General features: G+C 42.9%; 1 protein-coding gene across 1 annotated transcript in view; it reads right to left on the bottom strand.

The window, feature by feature from the left end:
- DKK2 (dickkopf Wnt signaling pathway inhibitor 2) overlaps positions 1 to 18,199 on the bottom strand; it is a 31,259-nt gene extending 13,060 nt beyond the window's left edge. Inside the window, exon 1 of the mRNA XM_010226098.2 lies at positions 17,942 to 18,199. Coding sequence (XP_010224400.1) covers positions 17,942 to 18,199 — 258 coding nt within the window. The remainder of the gene's footprint in view (positions 1 to 17,941) is intronic.
- Positions 18,200 to 23,194: the final 4,995 nt, after the last annotated feature.

Below are 23,194 nucleotides of genomic sequence, written 5' to 3'. Positions count from 1 at the left end.
GAGAAATTATTAAAAAATCCACAGAAACCGTGTGTGCAAGGTAAAATCTCGAGCGCATATCAGTCATTACAAAACACCACATCCGCTCATTTCCACACAGATCAAAGTCATGGTGTGAAACAGCCTACCTTACACATCCAAAATGAAGCTCTTCCAAAGCTTAAAAAGTCTGCTTTTGTAGTTTAACCAAAGGTATACGCATTTAAGTCATTAGACACATTTGTGAGCGTAAAAAGAAACAAAAAATCTTTACTGCATGCAGGAAAGGCAGTGGTCCAACTCTTAGGAAAAGTCTTGTTTTCAAGATTCAGGGAATTCATATTTGTGTTGTTTCAAAACAAAAGTAAACAAACCAAAAACTTTGTTAAGCAGGTTAAAACCTAAGGGTTTGCAAGAAACTGTACTACAGAAAGTAGTTGAGGACTCTCAACACAGAACCAACAAGTAGCATAAGCAGGATAACGCATAATGCCTCTGCCAACAGTTCTGGGAATACCATCAGCAAAAGGAATGGCAACAAAAACAACAACAAGAAAAGTTAAGAACCAGCTTCTGGTCCCTCACTGGTGACTGGTCTGTATCCATACACAGGACTGCTGGTCTCCAGGGACGCTTTCTTCCAAAAAGCACTACTGCGCACGAGTCACGTTATCTTGCACAGATGCTGTATGAACGTTACCATGCCTGGGATTTCAGGGGAGGGTGACATACGTGTGCTATCGTGCTTGAAAACCCTACCACCTACTCTGCACACACACCTTGAAACTAGGCGCATATTTACCGATGATAATGTTTTTTCAAATTCCTTCACTTATTTAGATATATGCACATGAATATAGAGGAAGGATGTAACAGGACAGTACTGATGTATGAAAAATAATAGCAAAATATAACATACAACTATATGATTTGCAAATACTGTTACACTTAAAATTTCTATTGAGAGGCAGTAGCAAAACCTGTTAGAGATAAGACCTGTATTTTTCTAAGCTAAGCAAAAAAATAGCACTTCCAGCAGAAACACCAGAAAGGTTCAAATCTAGCCCTGCAGTGGATTTACAAAGAGCTGAATGAGGTCCAGAGTCTTTTAGAATATGTCAACAAATCAAATTTAAAAACACTGCTATTCCAACAAGGAATCTGTATTTACTTACATGCTTCATATTGATATACCTGCCATGGAAGAATTGGGTTTAGTTAACATACTTCAGAAACTCTTCATTTAAATTTTATTTGCTTTTGAAAACAGCTTACTTTTTTTTTTATTATTATTTTATTTTTTTTATGATGCACCAAATTACATGTGACCAAATGTACCTATTTAGTGAAAATGGCTTCCATTAGTATGTAATCTTACCCCTGCATTGTTTTCTTCTGAAGGAAAATAATGGAGAACAGGTGGTGATGCTTAGCATCAGGCTCCTGTTTCTAGAATTACAATCTACTGGGAGCCACCAGCAATCTCTGAAAGCTGTCATAAGTGCTCAGGAACAAGTATGATCCAAGGCACACTCAATACATTAAAGCTTCTTTTTGAAAATTTAAGTAGGTGTGACAGGAGAAAACTGGCTGGATGGCGCAGGGATTCTGAAGTGTCCCTGTAAAGGGTCGTGATTTCCTCCTGCATCCCACAATAAATAACTCAAGCTGGCCTCCATTTCCACAGCAGAAATTAGACATTTAAAAAATTCAAATAGGTACCATATGCACGATAAACCTCTCTCGCTTAGTGTTCAAATGCTGCTGCATTCATGTTTTTGGGAAATACAGGATTTAGATTCTCCTAGAAGGATATTCAGTTTAAAATAATAACTTAAACCAATGTATATTTTCTCAGTACCACACAAACGACTATGTATATTACTATCTTCTTGGTTTAATTTTAAAATCCCCTATGTCATACTGCACAAACACATTCACCCTGCACAGTAACTGGACATTTCTTTGTTTTATCAACCCCATCCTTAACCTTACCAAGCAGGAAGGTGATTGGGATGAATTCTGCATAAGCACTGACTCCAGTTTCCAGCTTGGTCTCATATTCTGACCAAGTGCAACTCCCAGCTAGACAGCTGCAAGCAAAGCAAGCTGCCATGGCTAAAAATTTGGCCCCAAAGCTGAGGAGTACAACCAGGACAACACACACTGGCAATCCCAGCTAATGTAAAACTTTACAAAAATGGTCATTGAGATCTGGCTCAGATCCATGATGACTAAGCTGTGTCACATCCAGCATGATAAATACTTACAGGAGAAGTAGGTGAGGCAGGCTTGTTTGGTGTCTTTTTGTTTTCTTCCCTTTCCCCGCCCCCCAACAGGAATTGAGTAGTGTATTTATCAAACTTCTCAGGAATATGGTCTTCTATGATTTTTTTCCTTTTTCCGGGCAAGCAAAATTGCAAAAACAAAGGGAATCAAAGACTACAGGCAAAGAAAACAGAAACTAAATTATAACCATCCTATTTAATCCGCCTACCACAATTAGCATTACTGAAGGTATGTGTGCACATATGTATGACTGCAATTCTAAGATAGATAAATTAAAAAAAAAATGGCAGTTGCAAAATAAGGCAAGTTATCGCAGTAGAAAAGCCATAGATACGCTCCTTATTGTGCCATTGCTAAAATTATTTGTTCCCTGGCTATAATACTTAAATGATTTTACAGCTAGAAATGCTTTATTCACAATTCGTAAATCATTTTTTACAGTCTGACTCATCATTTACTTAGTCTATTAGCAACATAGTCTATTGCAACATAAATTCACCTTAGACCAGAGCACAAAGATATTAGATTTAGCTCTTAATAAATTCCACGCACTTACAAATATTGTCTTGCTGTGATTTAGGGAGGGTTTAGTATGTGTGCTATAAATCAGCTATTCCTTTGAATTCAGAGAATTCATACAGGGGTACAAAATCAGTGCATTTTGGGGACAGTTAGGTTTTCCAAAGTAATATGGTTTACATTGATTTTTATTTTTAGCAAAAACAATACCTAGATATTTAGCTTTCAGATATACATGGTGTCTTGAAAAGATGGCAGAGATACCACTGCTTTTTAATGAGATCATTATCCTTCAGGCTTGTTTTTACAAATGGAAAGGAATGCTGTGTATGCGTCCTTTTCCTTTGTGCTGGAATCAAATACCAGGCTTTATAATGAGTTCAGCTCCATGGCTGACGCAAATGCTTTTCCTCATGGAAGGAGACTACCCAGGCAATAACAGTGCACTTACACTAACAGCTACATTAGGACAAAAGACAAGCAGGGAACAGAATACCTGACTTTTGTGAAATTCTCCTTTTGTGCTTGTTTTTCTTTCTTCGTAGCAATCAGTGCATAATGCTTTCCCCATCTTCCTTCAATTTTAAGAAGCCTTCAAGAAACCTTCAATTTTAAAACTATATGTTGCCAAGTAGCTCTGTCCTGAATTGCATAGGCCTGAACACTACGGGGACACTACGTTATACATACATATATACATATATATGAAGGAAAGAGTTCACAGTGCTCTTATTTCAAGTCCTCTGACAAACAAAGTTTACTTTTTGCCTGGATTGCATTTTTCCACATGCAGAACATTGTATACCACTTCGTGGCAACACAGTTTGTAAACAAATTGCACTGTCCTACATCTGACACAGGTCTTCACCCTTCTCCATTTGTAAAAATCTGAATCTAATTTTCAAATGAAAGATCATTTGCCAAACATTTATTTTTACTGGGGAGTTGCTTTACCAATGTTTGGTGAATAGGCTCTTTCATTCTCAGATTATTTATTTGTATTTTTACTCACTTAAAAATGTTGGTGGAAAATGCTTGTCTGCTAGGAGGGCACCACACTGCTGAAACTGCCGATTTCTACTGCTGAAAAGCACCCGGTCAGCAAGTGCAGTGGTCTAGTAAACACAAGGCCAGGTTAGATGAGCTTCAGCACCTCAGTGAGCTGGGAATCACTGCCCCCCTGTCTAAGGTCTCAGATGAGATGAGCTGCAGTCTAATTCTGAGGCCAGGGAGCTTAGATTTCTCCACATTTAGGATTGCCTGAAGTGAACAACACAGGACCACAAAGAGACAGAGGAGCTGGAACCAACGATGCCGAGGTTGCTTCTCAGCTGAGGAAAGCAAGAAGGGCAGAAAATGAATGCAAGAAGGGCAAATGCAGGTCCACAAAGCAAATAGCCTTGATAACTGCAGTAAATTGTGAAAGCTGCAGCTTAGAATCACTAATACTGAATATTACACATTTTTTTCTTTGATAGATTAAAAAGGAAAGAAAAAAAAGGACCTAGACCCAGTTAAATTCTGCAGTTTCCAGTACCTTCTTTTCCCCCCTTTACTGTTTCTTAAGAATGTAATGCACTCATTAAGTTCTGATTTTTCCAGGAATACTGGAACTGTAATATTCTGTCAAAAACAGAGTTCCAAAAGTGGAAAATATCTTAGGTTTGAATCTTTTAAAACCAAATATCTCCAAAGCAAGCTTAGAAAAACTACTATTTAGAGGAATATTTATTCATAAAGTACCATTTTCAACCAGTGTACTTCCTATTAAACTTTATGACATTTAACACCATTCCATATTAATTTCATCTGGATCTTCTCTAAAAATACTCTGTTTCCTATTGTGTAAATTTTGGGTTGGTCATCTGTGTTAACATCCTTCAAATACTTGAGCTCCTAAATATATTTGTCCCAGAAAAAAGCATTTGCATGTAACGGGGAAATTCAGATCATATACCATGGCGAGGTTTTGGCATCAGTGCCACCAACTTACCATAGCTGGTCACTCGGTAAACAAGCATTAATCTAAAAAAGATGAGGTTCCACTGATAGGTGAATCAAGGGCTCCCTTTACTCTGTTGAAGGAGCCGGTCCGCTGCTGAATGCAGCCCTCAGAGCAAACTGCATTTCATCCAGTCTAATGTACATCCACGCTAACATACACCCTCATACCCACAGACATTCATAGAAAGATATTCTCTGTTTCTCCTCTACTTTGCTTGGGCACTTCAGTCAGCAGTGCTTGAACGTCTTTTTTTTTTTTTTTTTTTTTTTTTTTAAGAAAGTCTGTAACTAAGTCCATTGTAAGCTAAGAAACGTCATTGCACACACACACACACACACACACACACAATTTTCCAAAAACAGAAGTCTGCACAGTTCTCATTTCTATCAGCAATAGCAATACTGGAATGACAGGATGCAAAGAGCAAAACACTGTTTCTATTACCACATTACAAACCACATCTATGGCCTTAGGTGGCTTGACAGTGCACAGGCTAGAAAGGGCTTGCAAACTTCCCCATGCACAAGCTGTTACTATACAAGACAATTAAACACTCTAATTTTATAATTCATTTGACAACAATTCTCTGCTTTTAAATAGACCATTTTGCAAAAGCACAATACCACTGTTCCAGTGACCCTGCTGATGATTTTTTTAAATACTCAAGTGACAAGTCACATGGAAACCAACTGCATCTCCAACCCAAAAGCCGAGGCTTTCTCAGCACCCCCTCACCTCCACAAGCAGGGGCCTTCTGACACCACCAAGTCTGCCTTATTTCTCCCTGCCCTGCTGGACAGGCACCAGGAGTAACCAGTCTTGTGCTCTCCCACCTGCCTTGCTGCCTCCATTTGGTCCCTTGCTGCATTCCCTGCAGCTGCACAGGCTGCCTTAGCCCTGCTTTCCTGCAGGGCAGGCAGGGATTCCCTTAGCATTTCACAGCTTGGATTCTCATGCCCTTGATCTGTTTGCTATTCAGCCTGCAATAACGTCACTAAAATGCAATGAGTTTTGTTGCCGACAAGTCTCATAGGAGCACTGATACGTGGCCAGAATATAAACACTAAGGGCCTACAACAAGACTAACGACACATCTAAATAGCCAGATCCGAGGGGTGGTTTCCAAGTGACCTCCCGGCTGCAGCCTATGGGAAGCGCAGGCAGCCCAACTGGAGAAGCCAGGCTGCTCATCTAACTGGAAAAGCATCTGACGGCAAATTTAAGTCAGTTCACGTCAAAGCTGCAGGATGTAGTTATTAAACTTGAATAGTGTACAAAGGTACTCAGCTTTGTGTGTAACAACAATTTGGGAGGGAATAGTTTACCCCTGAGCACAAAAACACTTGAGGAAATAACACTGCCCCCAGCCCCCCCCCCAAAAAAGAATAAATAAATAGCAAAAATCCAATCCCTTTCATTCCTAGTGATAAATGACTTGAAAATCTGAACCTTTTTAGAGGTACTACTTTTAGCTGACTAAATGGTAGCAAGACTTTGAAAAGTCACTCCCCTACTTGTGCATGCTGCATATTTTGTAAATCTCTTCTAAGCTTCTCTGTCTATTGCTTCTTTTTTTCCCATTTCCTTTTTTCTCTATAGTCATGTTTTCCATGCGCTGCACTGATCTCCTTGGAATATTTAATGTTTAGTCTAGAGAGGTCTCTGCATAAAAATCCCAAGCTGAGGGTCCTGAAGGTATTCACTGATTTCAGTGGGCCTTGGAGAAGATAGAGAAATCTGCAGCCACCAGCTAAGATCCAATGTGTCAGACCAATAAGGTACTTAAACACCTGACTGACTAAAGATCACATATGTACACTCTAACTGAGGCAAACAAGACCAAGGGAAGCCCTACAGGGAATTACAGGCTTAACTTTCTTTACAGAAGGATGTAACCAGCTCTTTTAGGTTATTTATGATGCTGACAAAAATAATTAATGATATAGTACCTAAGAACAAAGGAGTTGCCATAGTGGATCAGAAAAAAGTGCCCAGTTTTCCACTGGTTGTAAATACTCAGAAAAGTAAAAATAAAAAATAAAAATAAAATAAATAAATCAGACTTACTTTCCCCCCCTCCCCCCAGATTCTCCTGGCTTCACCAAACAGTATCTTAGAGACACCAACAGTTTTAGCAGTATATTTAGGAGCTACCAGTACAGTCGATCATCTGTACCCTTTTCTCTCTGCTGTGAAAGCAGCCTGCCTATTCCTGTTGGTTATTTTTCTGCCTTCTAACCAGTTATTAACCTGAAATGCATCATCCCCTGAAAGTTTTAGTTTCTCTGAAGCTTTTTCACTTGAGCTGTTGCTCCCCTCACCTGAGTATGTGAAGAGCAGTGGCTCGCAGTTTGCCAAAAATGCTGGCAAACCTTGTTTGATCTTGATCTGTTGGTTGCCTCATAAGAAAGTGCTGTTTTTACATATCAATGTTACCTTTATAAATAGCATTAAGGCTGAATATTTGAGTGCTGTTTTGTGAGGTGGTCTGGAAGGAAGGAGGAAACTTCAGCCTAGCACATGTTATCAGGACAGCCGAATGCTTGAGGTTTTTTGTTCTGGAAAATATTCAGGTGAAACATGCTGTGAAAATAAACTTGAGAAGCAGCAAATGTTCACAAAATGTCTTCTAGTAGCTACCATATAAATCAATTTCCTGCCATAGGGGTCATTTAGGACAGAAGAAGATCAAAAGCAAAAACAGTGTGAAATTTTACCAACAAATGGTTAAAGTTTTCCCTCCATCCAAGCACAGAGACCTCCAGCCACGGCACATGCTGAGGGCCGCACTGGTGCCCAGGCCTGCCTGCTGACGCCGCTCGAGCCACCGCTATCGCAGCACCACTGAAACGCAGCCCCTCCAGCCGGCATCTTACCCAGCTCGTCCACCCCTTGCTTGAGGTAAAACTCAAGCTTAAGTGGCTGCAGCTTAAAAGCCCTGCTTAGTCCTGCTAGGCAAATGAACAGAGAGGCTACAAGCGCAGACCTGAACGCAGACCAGCAGCCAGAAGGAGCACTGGAGGTCAAACTGGGAAAGAGAGGAAATCAATTCCAGAAACGCAGTGTCGGTCTCTCTTGCACAATCTGTTTTCACAGAATCAGCTAAATCTGAATTAGAGAATTCCACTTCGGCTTTTGCACCTACCACTGCTAGAGCCATGATATCTGGGAAATGACTTAGACACATCTCTGGAGAACAGCATGGGTCCAGTGCTTCCAAGAGGCTGGAGTCGGTAGGTTCATGTGTCGGATGTATGTGCCAGTGGAGCCGCCCCAGCTGCACAACACATGATGTGTCAACTGCTTTACATAGGGTGGGTCAGGAAGAGGCTCATTAAAGAGAAACGTTACAGCTCAGCTTGCAACATCTCTGCATCCTCCTCCAGTCTTATGCTGCAGAAAATTACATTGTGTTAGGAAAAGAGGTATTCTGAATGGACAGTGAAATCAGTACAAAAGGGCCAGAAGAACTGTATCTGGTATAATAAACACAGATATGTTACACATCATCCATATCATTAAATCATTACTGAGAGGTAACATAAATTATTCTGATTTAAGTTTTCATGTAATAAAAACGAATTATTCCAATGACCCAGTTCTGATTATTTGACATAGGTGATGAAGGACAAGAGCAAGGGAGCCTCAGCCTCCTCATTTCCTTTTAGCTGAAATTCCCTCCTGCTTGGAAAAGTCAATAACCCTGGTCCATAAAGGCAGGCAGAGCCTAATTCTCCGAGAAACCACTCAGTAGTCAGGACAAAATTTTCCAGGGTATTTAGGCTCCTATCCATACAAGTAACCTTTCAGATAGCTCTCCGGGCAGAAGTGCACTTGACCTCGTGGGTAAGAGGAGCAATTCCTTACCTTTTGCAGAGTAAGGAAGCTAAGCGCGGCACTGCTGGGCTGTGCAACCTTGAGTCTGCGGCTACATTTTTTGGTGCATCTGCTGGGAAACACTGCTGGAGGGAAGCAAGTTACATCCCTTCAGTGGATGCTAAATCGTCACCCTTAAGGACATTCCCCAAAGCTCTTCCCAAATAACTGAAAATATCATCACGTACCCATTTCAGAACACAGCCTGTTCTGTCATGTTTCCCCAGCCTTGACCCATCAGTCCTGACTCTTTCACCACAAACCAGGCTGTAGTGCACTACATACATGTTTGCACTATGTACACACTCACTTCTGCTCATCTAAAGCCTTTCTATCACTCAAGACAACCCTATCCTCTTCCTCCACTTGTTGCCACTGAAGGTGGATTTTGGAGGTAACTCTCTGAGACAACAGCCCGAAAGTGGATCCCCTGTATCCAGGACGGTGCCTTGGCTAGTCTGGCCTGCCTCTGGTACACGTCTGTTCAGAAGAATGAAGGATTTGCACAGTGCTAATCCCTGCTACACAAACGATCTGCAGCCCATTTGCTATTCCTTTTTGGCTTTATTTTTAACAGGGCCTTAAAACATATTTTTCCTTCAAATGACAACATTCTTTTCTGCCCTCTTTGTTCGTGGGGCTTTGTGCACTCGTAAACAGTTTAGGAGTTCCCGCCACACCTGCTGCGCACGTGTGTGTCTGCCAGAGACTGCTATGTGTCCTTGGCCGGTGGCGTACAGGGACAGCGCTTACGAACAGGCACCGTCCTCGCGGCTGAGATAAACCAAACGAAACTCACAGCCAAGGCTGGGGGGTGGGATGGGAAGGGCAGCACATCTAGGGAAGGAGGCAAGCGGCCACTAAGCTCATTGGCAATCAACCTGCCCTGATATTGCAGAGTGGCTCTCAATTTTACACCCTGATATTTAAACTCTGAAATCATGGAAATGCCCTAGCAACAGAAATCCCCTCTTGCATTTCAAGTGAACTTCTCATTGGGCATCTCCCCCCAGGAAGGCTCTTAAACATTCTGCAGATATTTACTGATGAAGCCATATAAAATCCTTGGCAAGCAGAGGGGTAAATACATGCTTCCCAGGTTGTCAAGTAACCAAAAAAAAAAAAAAAGGCAAAGATCCTGCAAGCTTTGACTTTCCAACTCATTCTTCCAACTGCCAGGGAACCATTCTTCTTTCACCTCTCCAGCCCAATGTTTCTGCTCCACCTTGAGTGAAACCCAAAGCCAAAGCATACTCTTGGACTTCTTTGCACCAGCAAAATTGATAAAAGTCTTTTCATTCATGATTCATTCCTGTTGCTACCACTTATGTCTAGCAATACTTTGACCAACATTTTCATGTGCATATAGATAAGTAAACACAAAGGCTGAGAAGGCCCAAGTTCCTATATCTGACATCCTTACAAAACTCTGCACTATCTAGCACATATTAAATCCATGCAGTTCCAGTAATTAGAAGCTCTTATTCCCCATGTAGCAAAAGATACTCTTTCCCATTCCTACTTCCCATCCCCTTTACAATTATTGTCACTTCTGTAAAGGAATGGTGGGACTGTGCCTTCCTTATCGATAACCTCATACTGGCCCCAAAGTGCTACAACGTAAGGATTTACTTGGTCACTTGTCCTCTTAGCAACAGAAAATAATTAAGACTGAAGTTCAGTTGTAATTTGTCGCAGGACATCCTTGGAAAATAATTTCTGGAGGATTCTGGCTTGGCATGGGGTGGAGGTGGGGGGGGGGTCTGGAAGACAGCAACAGGGACCAAAACGAAGCCCTGAGGTTTACAAGCACTTCCTGAAAAGCACTTTAAAAGCCATGCATTTATTCAAACAAGCACAAAACCACTTTATCAAGCTCAGCAGTCTAGCCCCTCAACCAAAGTTTAAGCCTAACTTTTGCTAGGCATTTCCCCTGAGCAAGCACATTGCCAACACACGAGACAGCTTCAGTCCCGCTCCCCCACGGAGCGTGTCTGGGGAAAGGCTGCCGACCTCATGGCCTTCCTGGCCCCTTCCCCTGTGCCGTGGTGGCTGACACTCACCCGCTCCCCCCACATCGGGGTTGGCTGAACTGCTTTCTTAGGAGCACTGCACAAGTGCACATTAAGCTGGCCTGGAGCTGTCAGCGCACAGAACGGAGGCCTAGGAGAACAATTCTCAATCTTGCTGATCCCATGAGGTTTTCCTTGCTCATTATGGCACACGACTGGTTAGGTGAGCTATGCAGTATCACTACTGCTACCTGAGCAGATGATGAACAGGAATTCAAGAATGACAAGTCTGGTAAAACTCTCACACTGCTAAATACATGAAAATCTGCGGTCCAGGATGTCTTTGCATTTATTTTATGGCTTCCACCATCCGAGAGAGCTAATAAAATGATTATCCCAAAGAGAAGAGTAATGATGCCAGGCCTGCTTGCCTCCAAACATCCATGAATTTAGCACCAGATAACAGCCCAGCCGGGCCAGACACTGCCCTTGCTCTCCAAGCCAAACAGGAGGCGCCTGCTCCCCTCCTTCCTTCCAGTCTTACCACCATCCCCTTGTTTTATTCACCGTTTTATTCACTCTGCTTTCCTCATGAAGGCAACAGGTCGGCTATCAAATCACAATTTGCAACACTTACTTTCTCCAGTAAGGAAAACTGGTGTCCTCTCTACCTCTGAAAGGGGAAATAGCCATGTGGGGAGATTTATCTCCAAATGGTGATTTGCATGCTTGTTTGCTCATATGGCTTCCCATTAGATAGGGATGGGAACTCTCTCACTTCACTTGTATCAGTGGAAATCTTCAAAACCAAGTTTTCATTCATTACTAGGAATAAACCCAAAGCCTGCACTAGCCATTACACTCTCACGCAGGAAAGACCTGAGAAAAGAATGTATTCTTGCACTTCTGTCACCTTCCCCAGCCCCTAGAAAACACCATGAAAATGCCCCCTTTTTTTTTTTTTTTTTGGCACAGCCTGATTTGTTCTGATGGTTTTTGAAAACACACTGACATAAGATAAGCATAGCTGGGTTAGGTTTAGCATTTTGCATTTCTGTGTTATGTACATAGGATTCTCCCCGCCCCCAAGACCTCACTTTGCAGCAGATGATTGAGCTGTAGCATCTCTAGAGGTTGTCCTGAACAGATACACCATTTTGCATTAAGAGTACACGGTAAAAGAAACAATTCTGGAGACTACTCTGCTCTGAGAAAGGAAAACAAACAAGGGAGTTTTTTCCAAAAGATTTCCTACATGCATATGAAAATTCAATCATATCAAAGCTTAGACTTTAAGAAAGGCCCAAGGGCTGAACCTTGTGCTTATGATGCACTTTGAGGGGAAGGAATGAGCAACTCATAAGCTTTTCTTTTTTTGCAGTACAGCCCTGTCTTTACTTATAGTAAGAATAAAATAGATACTAAATGAGTAAGCTCCATGTTCCTACTCCATGTTTACACTCATTCACTTCTGTATCAACGCTTCTGTTCCTGTGTGGACACAAGTTTCTAGTGAGATAAAAGTCAGTCCCAAGAAAACTGCCATGAAAATGAACAAGCCAGTTATTTTGCCTGAACTGCTGTTCTTTGGTCATTAGGCATGACTGGAGGTATCCATTCAGGCTACTTCTCTAAGCTGTAACATACAGACAACTCCAGTCCCCCTATAGCACGTTACGTAGTTTATTCTGGAGCAGAGATTTTTGCAATAAACTTGAAATTCTCCCAAACGCACGTATTTTCACATTTCATTGCAATCTGAAAACTGCTTTGTTTCCCTGAAATTTTACATGAAAATAGATCTGCACTTCAGTCGAAAAGACAAAAGTGGGAAAAGCGGCAGTGAGGGAACACACATAATCTTTTTTTTTTTTTTTTTTTTTAATCAAGTACAGGATGTGCAAAGAAAAGATGAATATTTGTGCTCTCCAAAAAAATAAAGACTTTTGCGATCAGAGTTCATGTGAAAGCAACAGGCAAACAACACCTTTTGAGCTTCCATGGACATGAAGCTCCTAGGAGCTGGTTTCAACCTAGAAGTACCAGAAGATAGCACTGAAAAATTAGGATTTTCAAAAAAGAAATATATACAAAACCCAAAGAAGCAAAGGAACTCATGAGGCTTGCGAGGGGAAAAGCAGAAAAAGGAAAAAAAATCCTCCTGAGCTGCATTCCTGCCTTTTTAAGTACAACTCTGAAAGGACTGAGGCTTAACTGCCACACTGTGAGATATGAAGTGCTTGCAAGACATATCTGGAGCCAAAATAATTAAAATCAAAATTAAACCTGTGCTATACTGTGCATCTGCAAAGCATCAGCTACTCGCACATAATGAGTTAATCAGAGCCCTCTTCTGAGGGCAAGACAGGAACACGCTTCACCATCCTTTGTGTTCGCCATCGACGCCGCTGTCAGACTCCCCAGGCAGCAGCGAGCTCTCCCCGAGCAGCACATCAGAGCCCTGCAAGTTTTCTAGGCATTCCTGCAACAACGTTAATAGGAAATCGTCTTGCTAGAGTCATTTCATGGGAGCTCTTGCTCTGCGTTAAGGAGTCAAATAACAGCTGTAATTAGAGGGCACCCCAAGCAAGACCCAAGGACGGCAATGATACTAAGCGTCCCATTTGTGCAACCATGAGACAGGCCGCTCAGCTATTTAGCAAGACTGCTGCCAGGAAACCAGCATGTCTCCCACATTCCTTGCAGCAAACAACAAGAGCGAGGAACACATTCTCCGGTGACCTCTGCCGATTCAGCAGTTCTGCCTGGTTAGTTATTTACTTAAATGTTGGTGCTAGATATAGCTTTGAGGTATTTTAATTAAATTACTTTTAAACCCACGGAGAAATAACTTATACTGCCTTCGTTGCTACCTATTGGAGATATTGTGGTTACATTTTTGGTGTCTTTGGTGCATTTTATTGTACCCTTCTCAGGGCACTGCAGTCAATTACTCCACACCACGCTGTTTTACTTGCTACACAGCATCGCCTGAGCGTTTTCCCCAAGTCTTTGCAGAGAGCTACATCCTGCCCAAGGAACGCGTGCACAGCGGTGCTGCCTGCTGACCCCTGCCAGCCCAGCCCTTCGGATTAAAGCTTTTTTGGCTTGGCTCCCACAGGCTTCGGTCTTCTAGCTCAAGATGAAACACAATTTAAAAAGGCTCTTTAAAAAAGTAAACCAAATGCATCTGAAACACCAAGGCTTAGCTGATAGCTGCCGTGACTTTACGGCGCTGTAATTTTTCCCAGCTTTTTTTCCTCTCTCCTTTCCTATAGCGCTTTCTCTCCCATCCAGACACAGAGTTGTGCCGGTTCCCTCTCTCCTGGCCATCCCAGTTCTTCCCTTCCTCCCCGCTACCTCTCTGTGGCGCCTGGGGGGAAGTGGGAGGGATGGTCCCAGTGGGACTCACAGACCCAACCAGTTACTCAGCAGCAAAAGAAAAACAGGGCTCAAGGGAAAAAGAGCCGGGAGAAGGACATCTAGCCAGGATTGGGGAAGGGGAGAGGATATAAATTTTGACATGATTCAACCTACCAGATCATTAAAGGCCATTGAGGGAGAGGTAACCCTGGCCCTGAATAAGAGGAGAGGGGACAAAAATCCAGAGCAAAGGAATGAGAAAGGTGGTGAAGTGATGAGAAGTGCTGCACAACGTCAAACGGGAATCAGTGGAAGGGCCAAGACTTCTGATCACAGCTATGATATGTTGGATTTCCCCTTCCCCACTGAGTCCCTGAGCAGAGCTTGTCCTTGCACAGTGCTAGCAGTACCTGACACAGAAAATTCACCATTTCTGCTTATCTGGCACTTTTCACTTATGGCTCCATTCACTCTATTTTATCTACCTGGAGAGCTGATAAATCCATAACAAGATCCTCGAGAAGCTGAAGTATTAGCTACTCCTTGAAGGCTATTCCTCCAAAATAAGATTTTATGGGAAAGCAATGGCCACTGGCCTATAGCACCAGCCCATGGTCTAGCATGCACAGTATGGTCTTATTTTTGAGCAGTTTTCACCTCAAAGGATATATGACTTCACTGAGAGCCTTGAGCGAAAAATGGTTGCTAAGCCTGATCCTGCTGTTTTCTTTTGGTGGACAACGTAAGAAGAATCAGCCCCTTAAAGATGAAGGGGGAACAAGTCTCTCCATATATCTACATTTTTTCCCCTCTGAAAATGCTGTAGGCACTTCAGGATTCTTTGTGAAAAGGGCAAGACATTAACAGGGGGAAGGGTGGAAAACAGGAGTAAGGGTGAAAGTACAGCTACAATCTCCCCGATTTAGCACATCAGGACTGCTCGTTCTCTACTGATCCAAGGCAGTAAAGGGAATAAGAACAGAACTAAATAATATTCCTCAGGAAGACATAAAAATGTAAGTCTTACTCAAATTCACATTTATCCTGGCTGTACCTCCAGCAAGCCAGATCAGCTTGATTTGCTCATATATATATATTTTTTTTTTTTCTTTTTTTTAATTTGAGCTGAAGTGCTGTCTGAGACAGGGGCACTGGATCTTCCATTTCTGGGTAGAAGCACCGTAACTACCAGCTGAAATGTATCAACACACTAGATAAGCCATGAACCACCATATGTGGTGATTTATTGCTGATTAAAGGATTCCAAGCTGCTCCTACTCTGGGTAATTGAAAGTATTAAATTCATGTATTGAGGAAATATTCTGAAAGCACGTTAGGCTACCAGCCATGAGGCTGATGGCTCATGGCCCTTTCAATGGTTTTAAGGAAAGTCCTCTAATTTCTTTTTTTTTTTTTTAATGCCTCAGGCCTTAATAAAAGTATTTCCTATCTGTAAATAGGATACTGAGCTTAGTATTTAATATTATGAAATAAATAAAAGGTATTTCCATTTTTCACATCGCACTAAGGTAGAAGGTTGTTTCAGAAGTAAAAGCACCACAGGTAGCTCTGTTCTTAGCACAAACAACACACAAGACGTCAGCACGATGTCCTATTGCCTAAACGAGTGAGTACTACTCTGGTAAAAGTACAGTTATTAGAAAGAATTGTTAAAACATCAGTTTTGGCTAGTTGAGGTGTGACCCCCCACTTAAGACATGGAGTGGCTTACCAACTCTTCAGCTAGAACTACACCAGCAATAAAACAGCATCCAAAGACTAATATTTTTTTCCTCCCTTTACTGCAGTTCTGCATTAACAGCCTTGTCTCAAGTGGACATCTCAAGCGGCACCCACGTGTCTCGGCTGTGCACACCAGACATCTTCATGGGCTGCGTCGGCAGGAGGCTGAGCAACAAGGGGGACGGAGTCGCAGCCACAACAGGAGGTGACGTCTGCTCCGCAATGCCCTGGTTCTCCCAGGGGGTTGCATGAAGAAGGAAGGCAAAAAGAGCCTCCCAGGGAAAACTGTATGACACAAGCTCGTAGCTTGTGCTACAAGTCCCACTACAAGTGGGGTGCTGCAAAGCCTGCGACAGCCCTGCTGCCACGCGCGCACCAGCACTTGCAGAGCACCTCTGCCTTAATGCCAGTCACTGCACGCAGCCTGGGCTAGGAGGAAAGCGGCAAATCCCGTGGTCACTGCAAGGTCTTTTCCAGAACCAGGCACATTAGGATGGATCATTCTCAGCGTGGTCTGTGCACACGCGATACAGATGTCGCACATGGGGCAAGGCAGCAACAGCTCCTGCGGGACTAATGCTGCACAGCAGGACTGGGGCTGGGCAGTGCCCGACCCCACAGGTATCTACACAAGTCATAAGGCTGACATCGCGCGGGGGGGAAGACAGCGCTGCGCTCTGCTCTTTGCAAGTCCACAGATAATAGAAGACAACCTAAGGAGAACGTACACTAATGTGTTCCGTGCTCCTGTATTTCCTCAAGGTGTAGTAATTACTACAACGTGCACTAGGAAGGAGCACAGTACTTTAGAAATATGAAACTTTGCCACAGCATCTGTTACTACACTTTGCTCAGAGGTAAGGAGAGGCGACCAAATTTTGGACGAATTATAAAGCAGTTGAGTGGCTAGGGAAAGAAAGCTTGGAAGAGTTTAAAACCAAATTTCTCACACACAAAACCCCAAACTAGCACCATGGTTATTATGCATGCGCACAACCCCAAATGATAATATCCAATTACCAGAAGGCTAATGTGAAACGCTTAAGCGAGTTCAGTGCATTGCTTGAATTTGCAGCTTCTTCTTCACTGCTTTAAGGAAAGTGCAGGCAATGCCTTCAGGCAGGCAGTTTTTTGGGTTTTTTTCTGCCATTTTAGTGCTGAATTTTGGCAGCTCCCTTGCTGCTACAGTGTCTGTTGTTTATGAAAAGCAGCTGTATTTAGAATTACTAATAATGCCCCATAGTATAAAATCTATATTGTCTGAAGAAGTCAGAATATAGCTCTTTCAACACCAAAACACACAGCATTCACACCATCCAAGTTGAGACTTGAGAGGGAAGACGACGACTGATGCCTTCAAATACTGGCTTATAGTTTCCCACAAAGGCAATTAAAGGAGCAAATTTTCTGCAGACACTCAAGAATCCAAGCAGAGTAGAAGGAAAAGAAAGCTACACAATTCTCAAGTTAGGGTCCTTTTTCCGTAGTTTCTATAACCTTATCTTTTTTACTTCCCACTTCAACTTTCTTCCCACATATTGAAGACTGATTCTCTGCTTATCTCAAGTGGACATGACCAAGCAAAACTTCCACAACCCCAAGCACGTACATCGGGCAAGAAATCTGGAATTTATTTGCTGTCTTATTTAGCAAATAAAAATGCCCTGAACTATACCACTGGCACAGCATGGCTTTTCACTCTTCCCACTACCCTTTCAGAAAGGAAGATAGCATAGATCAGCTTTCTCGGTATGATTTCTAAAAGCAAACTCATTTCACCACTGGAAACACAGTTTTCATTTTAGACTCAAATTTTCTTTGCCTATTCAAATTCAGCTTAGTGCCTGGAGAGTTAACATGCAATTAATTTCCAGCAATCTTCTGAAGGATTCCAAGCAGAGATGCTAAAGTTTTCTTTTTTTAAAAAAAAAAAAAAAATTACCCACAGAGAAAAACACATGGATTTAAAACCTTCTTACTTCCACATGCCCAGCACTTAATTTCTATTTTAGCATGATACCATTCCAGACAACCCTGATGAAGTCAAGTAATTTAATTAATAAGAAAAACTTTGAAAGAGAACAGGAGAAGGGGACTAACAATCAATGTGCATAGCGACAGAGGGACAGACTCATGCAGTTCGGCAGTGTCCTACCTCTCCTTGCCGGTGATAGTGCTTTGGAGGCTTTCCCATCTGCTCTAGCATTTTGCCCTTCTTACTGCTAGCAAGCGTTAGTCCCTGGTGGATGCCTGCAGATCTGTTGGTTGCCTGAGTTGGAGCCTCCCCCATCAGGGTGGACTTGATGGAGTTCACCTTGGAGCTGGAGCTGTCTAGCTGGGAGCTCTCCACGATCAGGACCGCGGCTAGTAAGAGGAGACAGCAGGAGCACTTATTCCACATCAGCAGGATCATCTCCCCTCCCCCCAGAAGGATTATCTTTTTTTTTCTTTTTTTTTTTTAAAAAGGTAAAGAAAACAAAAGAGCACAAAAAAATTAAAAAGTATCTCCCAGAGCTGTTAATAAAGCAATGGGTTTCAATGCCACACACTCAGGGAACTGCTGCTCTGAGAGATAGGGGGAAAAAAATGCCCCAGGAAAAAATAGATGTCAAGTCTATAGGCACTGAGCAACTATCGGATCTGTGCAGTGATGGCTTTTTCCTTCGGGTTCTTGAGAAGTCCAGGAAATTCTTTAGTAAGTGAGAGCAACAAGCTAGGAGGCAACTGCGCCCGTGGCAGCTCCCCACCAGCACCGTCACCCAGCACGTTCGCTTAAGCTTCAGAAGAAGAGTGAGCTCGTTACTTCCCCCCACTCCTCCTCAAACGCTGCACAAGCCAGCAGAGAGGAAACTCAAACCAGATCCAATCCAAGGAGCACCGGCAAAAGCTGGGCTTAGTTTTCTTTCACTCCCTCTCTCTCTCTCCCCCTCTCTCTTGCTCTCTTTACTTTTTATTCCCCTCCTCCTTTTCCTCTCTTTTGCCTCAGCCTCTGCAGCCAGTGGGAGCAGGAGCACCCCGTCCCCTCCTCCTCCGAGCTGACTGGCGCTGGGCAAGGGGCATCCAGCAGCGCGGCCAGGCAGCTCCAGCCCCGGGGCTGGGCACCCACTCAGGCTCACGGGGCGGCAGGCAGACCCCGTCTGGCTTCCTGCACTGCCCACGCTCACGCCCTCCACGCAACAGACAGACGCACGCTGGGCTCTGGCTGCTCCTGGCTCCCAATGCCCCTGGTGTTTTATGGCCTCTCGCGTGGGTCCCCTTCCCTCCGCCCCCCGCTCCGAGGAGGGACCCGCTGCAAAATGTGCTCGCCTCCTCCATCCCTGTACGGTGCTCCTGCCATGCCGGGGCCCCTCTCATGGGGGGCACGGAGGGCAGTGCTGCTGGGCACGCGTGGGAGCTTGACAGGCTGCCCCACCTGAAGGCGGTCACAGCTTGCCCGAGGGGCTCACGTCCTGCCTCTGCACAGGCTCCTCTCCCGCAGTAAAGCTCCCAGCAGAGTGTAGCAGCTCTCCTAAGCACTGGGAGGTACAGAATATGCCAGGTCTGCAATGCTGTCAAGCACAGGGCTGGTGAGCAACGTCTGCCTGAACCCATAAACTCCAGCCTCTAAAGGTGCCCCTTGGTAGCCCTAAATATGGGATGTCTCAAAGGTGCTTTGGGGTGCAGAGCTGGCAGGGTTGGGTAGGGCCCTTCTCTTGACTTTCTCCTGGTACCTGTGCAAGTAAGCACCCTGGTCGCACCTGGGCAAGCGCCTGCTGGCGCAAGGGAGCGAGCCCTTCACTTTCCCCAGGGAAATGACGGAGGAGTAGGGACAAAAACCAGGGAGGGTGAAGCTGTGTTGCTAACACACATATTGCTGCATGAGCAAGCCCATACCTGGGAACAGCAATGGGAATTTTTCACCTTCTGATGCACTGTTCCTCCTGTAGTTCCTTTCTGTTCACATCTCTAAATGGCAGAGGGAGGCTAAAAAAAAAAAATGCAAGTGAAAAACTTCATTTCTCTTCTTATTTATCAATTAGCAGTTGTGTGAGAGAGAAGGCTGCTGAGGCAGAAACGCTGGGATAGGTGTCAGTCCACCTTTGGGGTGTGGGGAGCTGCCAGCGCTCCCAGGGCTCTGTGCAGCAACGTGCCAGCTGAGACCACATTGGGGAGATTTTTAATGTATGGTTCCTTGCGTGCTTGCTAGCAGTGAGCCCTGTTTCGGTGTTCAGAATAAGCAAACAAGAGCATCTTCTGAAGAGCAGATTAACTTAATCTTTTTGCACAGCTTGAGCCTGAGGTCTGTTTGTAGGGACTAAACCCTATCTCACAGCAGAGAAATTATTTTAGCATCTTTCTTGTCTAATAATTTATTTTCTTAGAAGTCTGTTATTTATTTATTCAATAACAACTAAAAAGACAAATCATGCTCCAAGATTTTGATCTGTTCTAGCATAGCATTTACTCTGACTCGAGCTTGAGAGCACTTACGTATCATGGTTTTAAAGATGCAATTTTATTTGTACTTGAGTTCAGAAAACTAGGTACAGAATTCATTTTTACTCAGCTTTGCAGAAAGTGAGAAATGAAGACAAAATAAACTTAATTAAAATATGATCATTTGCTTTCTTCACAGCATTTGCTTTCTCTAAATAGCCTTCAGGAAACTAGAATTACTGTTCTTTGTCTCTGATAATTTCTGCAGACACCTGAAAAGCATTGTAGTTTATAATTTCACAAGAAAGCAACAGAAAACAGGTCTTTTTCTCGCTTGTTATGGATTCACTTGCACACCTAGTTCCACCTAGTATTTCACTCTTCCTAATCCGAAAACCTAATGCAAACATCTGTCAGGGCCACCGGAGAAAAGGCTTGTTGCTGGAAAAGCTGGACTCCAAGTCTATTTACTGACTTATTTGTTAACTTTAGTGACAGCAATACCGAACCTCCCAAATTACAACTTTCTTGCATGTCATCCTCTTGTGTGCACTCAACAAATGCCTCCACTCACTCTCTTCTTGCTAAACTGAGGAATATAAAACCATATATTGTGTTAGCATTCAGCTACCTAAGATAATCTCAAAAACAAAAACAAAACAAAAAAAAAACTGCAGAGAACACCACCTTAAAAAAAAAAAAGAGGAAGCAACAAAAATAGATGAGGCAGTGATGCCTCCGCCAGACTCAGTCTGAATAAGGGAGGATCATAAAGAGGACAGAATAAGCAGATGAGACACACAAGGAGAATCCATGACAATAAAAAACATACAACATGGTGATCTCATGCAAGTATCATCCAGCTCTACTTGAAATAAATGGACATGTGGTGTTAAAGAAAAGGCACATACTACCTCTAAAAGGACTGGGCTGTAAGTCAACTATGTTTAAATGTTTTAAAAAAACTACTTCCTTGATGTAAACAGCAGAGTCCCTGTAAATACAATTTTTCTATAAATCTGAAGAAAACTAGAGAGTAATGCTAATAAATTTTCAGACATTTAAGGACAGATGACCAAACTCATTCTTCTAATCCGCCTGGATTCAGCTAAGTACAAAGTTGATGAGGCAGCTGATTTCAAATAAATTTCAATATACTAATCTAGAATTTGCTGGGAAAGGGGCTGCGTTTCCACCCCAAAGGCCAGACCTTTTAGACAAGGCGCTTGTGTGGACTGCAGGTAGTTCGCAGCATCTCTGAGGAAACAGAAGCAGGTTTGGGTTGGCCATCCCTGACAGAGTCAGTCCCACTGGACACTGAAATCCTGGTGGTGAGGCAATCAAGGGGAAAGCTCTTTTATTTTCTAACCACAGCATGAAGGCAACTGCAACATCTTGTGCTGCTACAAAAATCCTTGTGTACAAGGATACAATCCTTGTCAGACAAGCAACTTGGAGCAATGCAGTCTTTTGCCCAAAACCACGCTTTGCAACCAACTGCGCAGAATAACAGAAGCAGCATTTCCCTGCAAACCACAGGCAGTGGCAAAGGCCATGAAACACAAGGGAGAATCACTGCAGATCTCTCAAAGTAGCATGTTAGTGAGACTGAACTCGCCCCTGACCGTGGCGTATGCGACCATAAACCTTCCCGTGATCGGCAGCCAGAGGAGCCGTCATTTTCCAGGCCTTCCTGGGGAGCCAGCGGGTGCCAGGAGGTGACAAGGCAGCACTTGACAGGAGACGCACTTGGCTTGGCCCTGCAGGCAGGTCATCTGGAGATTCCCAATACTTGCTCCTCCTACAGGCTTCAAAAACCCCAAATTAGCCTCAAAACTAGCTTTGCCTGCTCGATTTATGACCAACCACCCCATGCAGGAGCACAGACTGAGCCCCATCCCATCTCAGATGAGGAACTAGATCCTCATTTGAGAATTAAAATGCATTTTAATACAGACATATGCGCAACTATTCGGGGCTAAATCAGCTTGCTTGGTACAGGGAAATTTGGTCATCCATAAAGAGGAGAAATGCAAGAGAGTAAAGCTTGCACTATTTCTAACTCAGGTATTCATACCTGTTTCATGTCGGAGGCTTAAATGTTCCACACGCATATTTCTCTCTTAGCAAGGCCTTTTTTCTAAAAGAGTTTCTTTTAATTACACTTGCTTATCCATTTTGCAACCATAAATTAAACTTTTTCAATGAATTTTTCCTATTAACTACTTATTTTGACAAAACCAAAAAATAAAATGCATAAAAGTGTTGAAATTATTCATTAAAAAGTATTAATATTTTAATTGCTTTTCTACCTTTTTTTTCCAAATAGTAAGTTCAAATAGATTCATTATAGATATTTTTAACATTTCTTTCCTTAGGGGGAGGGAAGGCATTGGAAAGCTACTTTTTCCTCCCCTTCTTCCCCCCCCCCCCCCCATTTCTCTTTTGTCTCTGAAACTTTTAGGAGTACAGAATAAACCAAAATTTTAAAAAATATATATTAAAGTTCCACCTTCCAATAAAGGAAAGCAAGAAAATATTATAGCCAATTTAAGGAAAAAAGGAAATACAAAAACAAAAAAAAAAAGTGATCCTTTTCCTGACCTCCTCCAAAGGGCTAAAGTGCTAAACTATCAATGAAAAATATTATGAGCCAGATTATAAACCTGTGTATTTTACAGCATTTGTATTGTAAGCCACTTGACTTCAGTTGAACTGTCCTTGATTTATACCAGCTTTAGTTCACTCCTATGTTTTGTTTCCCTTAAATAAACAATATTACCTGTTCTTTAAATTCAATCTGTTTTTAATACCGTATAAAGCATTTTGGGGTACTTGCCGTATGAAAGATATTCTATAGCACAGAGGTGTATTGGTTTTTGTTATTATTTTTTTCAGTTCACCAGCTGCATTGAATTTCCATCACCCCTTAGAGCAACTCTCACAACTTGGATATGGCCAGATCTCCCTTAGCACTGCCCCTGGGGCATAC

The sequence above is a fragment of the Tinamus guttatus genome, unplaced genomic scaffold (genome assembly GCF_059628265.1).
Source record: "Tinamus guttatus ecotype Peru unplaced genomic scaffold, ASM5962826v1 Tinamus_guttatus_pri_ptg000202l, whole genome shotgun sequence".
In the NCBI taxonomy this organism is placed as follows: domain Eukaryota; kingdom Metazoa; phylum Chordata; class Aves; order Tinamiformes; family Tinamidae; genus Tinamus; species Tinamus guttatus.
The sequence above is the reverse complement of the archived record's forward strand: the minus strand, read 5'-3'. Positions and strand labels throughout refer to the sequence as shown.